Source organism: Suncus etruscus, chromosome X, assembly GCF_024139225.1.
Source record: "Suncus etruscus isolate mSunEtr1 chromosome X, mSunEtr1.pri.cur, whole genome shotgun sequence".
Taxonomy (NCBI): Eukaryota; Metazoa; Chordata; class Mammalia; order Eulipotyphla; family Soricidae; genus Suncus; species Suncus etruscus.
In genome coordinates, this window is record NC_064868.1 from 53,174,062 (window position 1) to 53,182,941 (window position 8,880).

Genomic DNA, 8,880 nt, shown 5'->3' on the forward strand with positions numbered 1-8,880 from the left:
TTTGGGTTAAAAAACATCCACTTCCCCCATAAATTATTTTTTACATTAATATGTAGTCCTTGACCTGATACTTGAGAGGAAAATAACCACCAGTGCTTACCTTATCTAAGTCCCATCTGTTTAGCTTAGTAGCTGTAGGCACCTCTGTAAGGGAGAACTAGGGAAGAAGCTAACATGACACTCCATCAGGATCCCTGGGGGTCAGTGGACCACTGAGCTTTGGAAAGAAATCTTTCCAAACCTAGGTCAGAAAGTAAATGTAGAGGTTATACCCACAGTCCTTCCAGGACATAAAGCCCACCAACTCCATTTGTGTAAGATCCTGGGATATTCCTATCCCTGAGTCTTGTCACTGTGGTGCTGAATTCTGAAAACATGACTGGTTTCCAAATGGGTGGAATAAAAAATTAACTTTGGGTAGAATAGTTGTAGTTCTCTAATCCATCTACACTAAGAGTAGTGGATCCCATGCTATGGGACTCTAAGTAGGCAGACAGTCTTGGGGGAGGTTACTAGGAAATTATGTCCATGTGCACATGTGTGTGATGTACTGAGTGTGATATAAAAATGCCTGATTCATGGGTCTCATATGGGACTGACTATTCTGTGATGCACTCCTTTACCAGTCCAAAGAAATTTCCAATCTGAAAAAAATGTGTATAAAGTCTCTACAAAACTTCAAGTCATTTTACTTTATACACTGACACAATTTATATAATTTATTCTTTAATGTAACACTTTAATGTAAGGAATTACCTGCATTGTACAAATGAGAACAATTGCAAAGAAGACATTGATTTGCTCAAGTATATCACATAGCTTTTAAAACACAGACACTCACACACACTACACTCTTAGCTGCGGTCTGTCTGTGGTGATTGCTTATCTTACAGCATTTGTCTTCTTTACTAATTTGGGAGCAAGTGTTTCCCCTCTACAAGCCCCTTTCTTTTCACCATTTTCACTAGCCCATGTGGGCTTTGCTTTATCCAAAAATATTGCATTTAACAGCACAAAAATCACAAACACAAAGAAACTGGTAAAGGTGTTTGTCAATGAAATATCCCCATCTTCTCCCCCTTTCCACTCTCAAAACTATATATGTATGCAATGGGCTAAATTTGTATAAACTTTTCTTCCACGTTTAACATAGAACTGTTATGTGATTGGTCAATTAAAGCTGAAAAACCCATGGAGAAGATGTTTTACAGTTACAAGGGCACACTCTCCCGCACTACCCACCTCCCACCCAACACTTTTCCACACAATCTTTTAGAGAAATAGAGGATATGTACCAATGTCAGGTTTTTCTGCTCCTGCCTTCCTCACCCATAGCCTTCTTCCCTCTTCCCATTTAGCTCTTCCTTTCAGTGACTTACTACCTAGAGCCTTTCTCTTCTTTCCTTCCACTCAGGACCTTTCAGACACTGGATACTGTTCATTTTTTATTGTCAGGCCCACCCATGGGCCAAACAAGTAGGTCCTTTACATCTCAATGCCAGTTATAGTATGGATATTGCTATCAGTCATCAAAGTGTGTTATTTCAGTAGGCTTGTATATTCATTTCTTTCACTTTTTTCGGCCTCATATTCCAGGACTTGTTTGTGATAGAACAACAAATATCCTTCACTATCCAGCACATCCTTAATACTGGCCTTAGTGATGACAGCATCATCACACTTGAACCACTGGTCCTTGTGGTGCCGTATAAAGCTGGTATAGTGACCACTCTCTAGTGTTCCTTGGTGATTAACAACTGCAAACAAGGAATACTTATTCTCATCATTTCCACTGTTAGCTGGCAGCTGCAACTGTCCATTCAGTCTGTTGTCTTTACTTGAGGCCATGAATGGTGTCATATCAAGCTCAAGAGGAAAGGATATGTATGTAGTGATCTTGCGCCTCTGTTTGGTTGAATGTTCAAACCGTTTGAAATGAAAACAGGCAACAACAGGTAATTTCTTCATTGTCAGTTGTTTGGTGGATTCCTGGTAGTTTTGGCAATTACTGCATTTAATTTTGGCACTGCTTCCTAAATGCTCTGGCCTTGTGAACCTTAGCAGGCAGTCTGTGAGAGTGGGGATTCCTGGTATATAACTTTCCCCATTCACACTGCTTTCCATCCCTGGGCTCAGGGGCCAAAAGGAGGTGCAAGAGCCAGGCAAATCCAAACTGATGTCCCAACATGGGTCTATAGTGGTAGACACATTATGGCAAGCTTGGCAGGTGACATCAGATTGCAGGCCACCAGTGAAGACTTGGTCTATGATGCAGTTGCAGTGGTTGGGATTGTTGGCTGCTTTGCCCATTTCATTACCTTTGCAGTGCCTGTGCAAGACATCTAGTGCTGCAATGAGGAATTCATGAGCATCCTGCTGCCTGTACCCTGCTAAGTGCCGTGCATGAATCCACACCAAATGCAGCAGTTTATAAGGAACATGAGGAGATGGGTTACCTGAATACAACTCCCGAAAGAGTGAAGACATTTCACAGACCAGACATAACTCCCGACTGGGCATTTCACATTGGTGCCTATCTGAGAGGAAGAAATCTCTCAGTATCGGTGTGTGAGTCAAGGCTTGGACAATGCAGTTCATAAAACAGGTGTTGCCAAGATTGATCAGTCCTCTTAAACCAATGGTGAAGCTGGAGGTGATTCTTCTTCTCCTGGGGTTGTGTCCCAGGAGTTCAAACTCGGGTCTGGTTGTCTCCCAGGTTGGATATCTCTCACCAAAGCCTGGCACGAAACACTGCAAGTGAAAAAAGTTAGCCGAGGAGGAGGCTTGCAATTTCAAGGCCTCTCCTTGCTCTTCTTTGGCAATTTGCTCTATGTCTTTGTCATACACATAGTCCTTACACATAAAGCAGTATATACTTCCATAATAAAGGTCTATGGCTAAATTGTGTTGTTTTGTCTTGGCGTGCTCATGAATATGTTTCTCTGTGAAGCAGCCAAAGAAAACGCACGAAAGGCAGGAGTGGAGTCTGTTCAAATGGGTGCTGCACACATGGCAGATGCACGACTTTGCTTTGCTTTTCCTGGTCTCTGGGGTTCCACACCACACGAAGCACTGGTAGATCACCCTCAGCTCCTGCCTCCAATTCTCTCCCGCCTTAAACATGTTCACATGGGAACAGCCTGGGGGACCCGGAGTAAAATCCACATCCAGGCATTCACCTCCAGGATGGCGTCGGGGACGGGACCTGGGTTGGGGCCCTGGTCTCGGCTGTGCCGGGGTTCGAAAGCGGGTCTGCGGCCGAGGTCGTCGGCGGGGAGCACGACTGCGACTTGGGGAGGGAACGGGAAGCCGCGGAGGGTCAGGGGGGAGGGGAAGAGAAAGAACCTCTTCGTCGTCGCCAGCACCGCTGCTCCGCGCTGGGTTCACATCCTCTAGCTCCAGCTCCTTCGGTTCCTGCTCCGCCTCCCGCAGCGGCTCTAGTTCGGGCTCCAGCTTGAGCGCTAGCCGGCGGCCCGGCTCCCCCACTGTCTCCACGTCCCCGGCCGGCTCCACAACCTTCCCGGTGGAGTCCACCTTCCCGAAGGCTTCCACCTTCCCTGCCGCCTCCGCCTCCACCTTCCTCTTTCCTTTCTCCTCAGTCCCTGTCTCCGTCTTTCTACCTCCTGTGCCTCCAGTCTTGCCGGCTCCTCCCCCTGCTCGCCGGGCTAAGCGGCCACTGGGTGTGACGGCGCAGGGGACCACGCAGATCAGGGGTGTCCCTCGGTCGGCCAGCCGGAGGGAGTCTGGTGGCTGTGGTTGTGGCCGCTGGGCCCAGAAGGGACTTTCACTGAAGGAGGTGGCGGCGGAAGCAGGTGACGCCCCCGGGAATGCTCCTTCCGTAGCCCCCTAGTGGAGACCGTTTCTGTGGCCAGCCCCTGTTTCTTTTAATTCACTATTTCCTAAACATGCTGCTTCACGAAGATCACGTGGGGGAACGGGTTAAAATTACATATTCCTCAGCTCCACCCCCTGGCCTCCTGAATCCAAATCTTGCACGAAGGTGCTCCGGGACCTGTATCTTTAACTGGGGGCCAACAGGATTCTTGTAAGCAGGCAAGTTTGGGAAATCCAGAGCTAATTCATTGAGGCTGGCGGGAAGGCGGGCGGGTACCGCGCAGTCTCTTATGGCTCTTCCAATTCTCAGCTCCAATCACTGGTCTGATCCCCTTCAGAGTCTCCTCCCCTCTGTTCTTCCTTCGTCCATGCCATTCCCCCTCTCCCCCAGATCTGCCTTGCCAAGGACCCTGAAGTAGGCAGGTCCAGAAAATCTCTGAGGCTGGAAAATATGCCCTGAGAAGCTGGCTGCCCAAGAGTACACAGAATCTGTTAGGTCGTCAATACAGCAGCTGTCCACTGCAGGCAGCCCCCTCTCTTGCTTCTCTCCAGCACCAGTTTCTGCCCTTCCTGATAAGGATGAAGCCTTGGCTCTGTTTGTTGCTTAGGAGCGTCCTGTTCTAAAGATCCAGATACACAGCTCCCAAGGCCACAAGGCCTGGAGAGGGGCATCCCTTATCTATATTATTGTTGCACTGTGGACACTGCCTCTTTCAGCTCCTGAGTGCTGTGGGGGTGGGAGCCAGCCTTTGACCCAGCAGACCATGAGCAGCTCAGAGGTGGGGGAAGGAGGCTTGTGTGTATGTACGGGGGTGGCAGTGGGATGTGGAATGTACTGTCAGAGCTGTCACCTCCCTCTGGCTGAGAAGGCCCTGAACCATAGGGCCTCACTCCTAAACCCTCAATACCTGGTAGAGTCTCCCATTGTGCAGTACAAGGAAGTGGGGAGGTAGTGGCTCTGTGTGCTGGGAGCTGAGTCTGGTCTGTGGAACTTGGGGAGCCTTGACTAGTACCTATGAGGTAGACCACAAATGAGTAGGGTGTTAGTCAGGACTGGGGAGATGAAGAAGCCTCCTCAGATGTGGTCCTGAGGTCAAACCTGAGGATAGGCCTTAGAAATGAGAGCCAGTGCCCACTGAGAAGGAAGAAAGTGTTTTAAACAGACTCTAGCCCCTGGTCCTCAGATGCAAATGCCTGACATTGGCCCCTAAGGGCTGAGCAGACAGATTCTCGTCTCAGAAAAATTGACCTGGGGTAGCACTCAATGTGACTCACCACTTGTCCCCTTCATCTAGGCAGGGGTCCTTCTTAGGGTATGGGGCAGACATGGTTGGTATGAAGACAGGGCCTCCATTTGTCTGCTGGTTCTCCTGGTGTGCAGGGAGGCTGCTTCCCCTCTAGTAAGTTAGACACAAGGGGTGGGGAAACCTGTGTTCTATGCTTTTGTTCCACAAATCTGTGATCCACGGCTGGAGTGGCAGAGCCACTATAACAAATTCCCTAGAGCTTCATCAGGGCCAACTCTTGCTTCCATTCTTTAAGTTACTCAGCATCCTTCCATAATTATCTGCTCTTTGCCTCCTGCAACTACTCCATCTATTAAGGCAATCCTGATCCTGATGGTGCTGAAACTAAGGTTATAGAATTGGAAGCCAGAGCACCAGATACCCTAATTCCACCACCCAAAGATATTTGACACAGACATTGGCAACCAGACTGCCATATTGATCCACTTCTGGCAGAGAAGCCCATAGGTTCAGCATTTTCTGATGTTGGAAACTGGACTATCTATTTATCAACAAATTCTGTTCAGCTGTAACCAAAACCAGGTGTTTTAATAAGCACTGTGACTATCAAACTTAACTAAATTTTCCTCAAGACTAGAGTCAGTTGGTCCCAAAGGCCAACTAAGGAGTTTCTAAGTCATACACAGAGAAGCAGCACTAAAACACAAAGAATCAAGAAAAAAGATCAAACAGAATGTTTGACTTTGGTTTTTGTTTTTCAGGTTTGATCTTACTCTTGTGTGTGTGTGTTGTGTGTGTGTTTGTGTGTATGTATGCTTGTTTGTGTTTTAGTTTCTGGGATACACCCAGCAGTGCTCATCCAACTCTGAGTTTGGGGGAAAAATATCATGTGATTCTAAGGATCAAAACTGGGTCTCCTGCATTTGTGCAGTTCATTAAAAGTCTCGCCAACCCTTGTAATTGTTCTTATTCTACAATGCTAGAGATCAAACCCAGGGTTATATACACGTGCTATGTCTCCATTCTCAACATTTGGTTTTATAAAGTACTTTTATTTAATGAAATATGAAAGGGAGGAGTTTTGTATATGTGTATGTGTGTGAGAGAGAGAACAGGAATTTTTTCAGAAAGAACAGAGCCTGCATCTAGTATTTTTTAAGTAGTTTTTATAAGAAAGCGCACAATTTTGCTTTAATTTTCTTACTTTCCTTTCTTGATTGCATGTTACTTTTACTCTGAGTCACAGGCATGGGCTGTCAGCATAATCATTTTGACGCTTTGTGCTTCGTAGATCTGAATTCAGTCCTGCCCAAGCTCACCATCTCTGCCTCATAAAGATCCAAATGAAGGCTAGAAAGAGAATGATTTAAGGAGATTGCTGCGTTGTAGCTGTGTGTGTGTTGGAGGGGGAGGGGTTGAGTACAATTCTAGCCACAAGGTGGCACTTCCTTAGACACTTGTTATATTTTCATAAATTATTGCTTATATTAAAATACTCAAAATATTTTTTCTTTTTTTGTTGTTTTATTTTTTGTTTTGTTTTGTTTTTTGGGCCACACCGGTAACGTTCAGGGGTTACTCCTGGCTATGCGCTCAGAAGTTGCTCCTGGCTTGGGGAACCATATGGGATGCCAGGGGATCGAACCACAGTCCGTCCAAGGCTAGCGCAGGCAAGGCAGGCACCTTACCTCTAGCGCCACCGCCAGGCCCCAAAATACTCAAAATATTTTTAATTGCATGCTGCACATTTTTAGATTGGTATTTCAAATGTTGCATGAGAAAAGTCAGCTACCTACAAATAATGTGATTTTCAACAAATGTTAACATTCACAAATGAAACTGTCAAGTGATTTTATGTGAAACTAATGAAACAAATATCTCAATGATTTGAAAGCCATCCTATTTCTGTTTTAAACATTTATAACCAAGCTCTTCTTTGATATTTGGAAGTTATACTTTTCCCCTTTTTTCCTTGAATTCTCAACTCCATTCTATTTTGACAGAATTTTATCTAATAATGTATTTTTCTCTTAATATTCTTTTATTGATTTATTATTATTGATATTATTTGTATTATCTTTTACTAAAGCATATTTATATTTTTCTTTTAATAATCTTTTCTTTTATTGAAAGCATTGTGACTTACAAAGTCTTTAATAGTTGGGTTTCAGATGTACCCAGGGCCAATCCCACCACCAGTGTCAATCTCCCTCTACCAATGTTCCCAGAATACATCCCATACCACCACACCATACCTCCACCCAGCCTGCAAGTTTAACAGGTCAATTTTAAGTTTATATTGTTAAAGTTTGGGTCTGTTGATTCCATTGTTGTTGACTTTGGCTTGGATATTTAGTTTTAACTTCAACAATGCACCTGAGGCCACTTGGCCCCTGCTCCCCATCCTTTCATATTTTATTTCTCCTTCTTCAATTAGTTTCTTTATTTCTTGCTATTCTCTGGGGTCAAGGTGTTTGAGATAGCTCCCATTGTATTTCTTTCTTTTTATTTTTCATTTAAATTATTTATTTAAAGAAAATGTATCACATTGTTGACATAACTGATCATAATACATTTGCTTTGGTATGACAGAAAACAAAGTTATTAAGAAATAGAAAGAGAACAGAATTCAAAAAAAAAGAAGAGAGAATGCATTAGCAGTTATATTTGTGAAAGTCATTGTATCTATAAATTCATTAATGCAATAGCCGAAGATTTAGAATGCTCCCATTTTTTCTCTTCAGAGATGGGAAATACATTTAAAAAATGTGTGTGTGGCATTTGTCATTTGCGTAGGCACAGCAAAATATGGAAGAAATTGGAAATAAGGGAGATCTTACCCCCGAAGCACTTTCGCATAAGACCAACTCGAGGCTCCAGGAATACTCGATTGTCCAACCCCCTAGTCATTCTCAGTGGTAAGCTCTTCAGTCTCACAGTTGCTGCTGTCAGGTTTCTGTAGTTATAGTTCCTGGTTTCTGTACAGGTCCTGTATTGAAGACCCGGTGGTGTGTTGTGTCTTCTGGTTCCATCTCCCCATCAGTTAACATTTCAGAGAATTCTGCCCTAAAACAGACTATTGCTGTTGTCTGGATGCAGGGTGATATAAGAACTGTTTTTGGAGTAAGTCATTGACGTGGCAGTAGTAGGGCTTTCCTTGGTAGAATTTATGTTCCTGGTGCTGGTGTGGGAAACCTTGTTTGTTTCCATAAGTTTCCTTGGTTCAGGCGGTGAATAGTCAGTGTCGAATCAACTGGAGTCTAAGCCAAGTCATTATGCCAAGTGTCTAGGGTGTAACCATTTTATTTCTTCATGCAGTTATTCTAAACACCATTTATTCTGAATTTACCCTTCTTCTGGCTTAGAGCATGTAACATAGTATCTTCCAGTTCCATCCAAGTTGCAGCGAATTGTATGATTGCATCATTCCTTATAGTTACATAGTATTCAATTGTATATATGTACCACATCCTCATGATCTACTCGTCTATTTTTGGACATCTAGGTTGATTTCAACTCTTAGCCATTTTACTGAGTGCTGTAATGAATATTGTTGTGCATACATCCTTTTGGATGTTTTTTTTGCCCTGGGAATAGATAACTAGAAGTGGAATTTCTGGGTCAGACGGCAGCTTAAGTTTGAGTTACTGAGAGCTCTTTATACTGTTTTCCATAGGGGCTGAATCAGGTAGCATTACCACCAGCAGTGGAGGAGAGTTTCTTTCTCGCCACATCCCCACCAACACCGATTGTTCCCAGTATTTTTGATATGTGCCATCCAGACTGGTGTAAGATGTTA

General features: G+C 44.3%; 1 protein-coding gene across 1 annotated transcript; it reads right to left on the minus strand.

Moving 5' to 3' along the window:
• Positions 1-706: 706 nt before the first annotated feature.
• Positions 707-3,209, minus strand: USP27X (ubiquitin specific peptidase 27 X-linked). Its single transcript, XM_049767305.1, has one exon. It carries the CDS (start codon positions 3,121-3,123, stop codon positions 1,540-1,542), a length of 1,584 nt encoding a protein of 527 aa, XP_049623262.1. The 5' UTR covers positions 3,124-3,209; the 3' UTR covers positions 707-1,539.
• Positions 3,210-8,880: the final 5,671 nt, after the last annotated feature.

What these genes read in the sequence shown, in the direction of transcription:
- USP27X (XM_049767305.1), bottom strand. Translation starts at nt 3,123, where the DNA reads ATGTTTAAGGCGGGAGAGAATTGGAGGCAGGAGCTGAGGGTGATCTAC.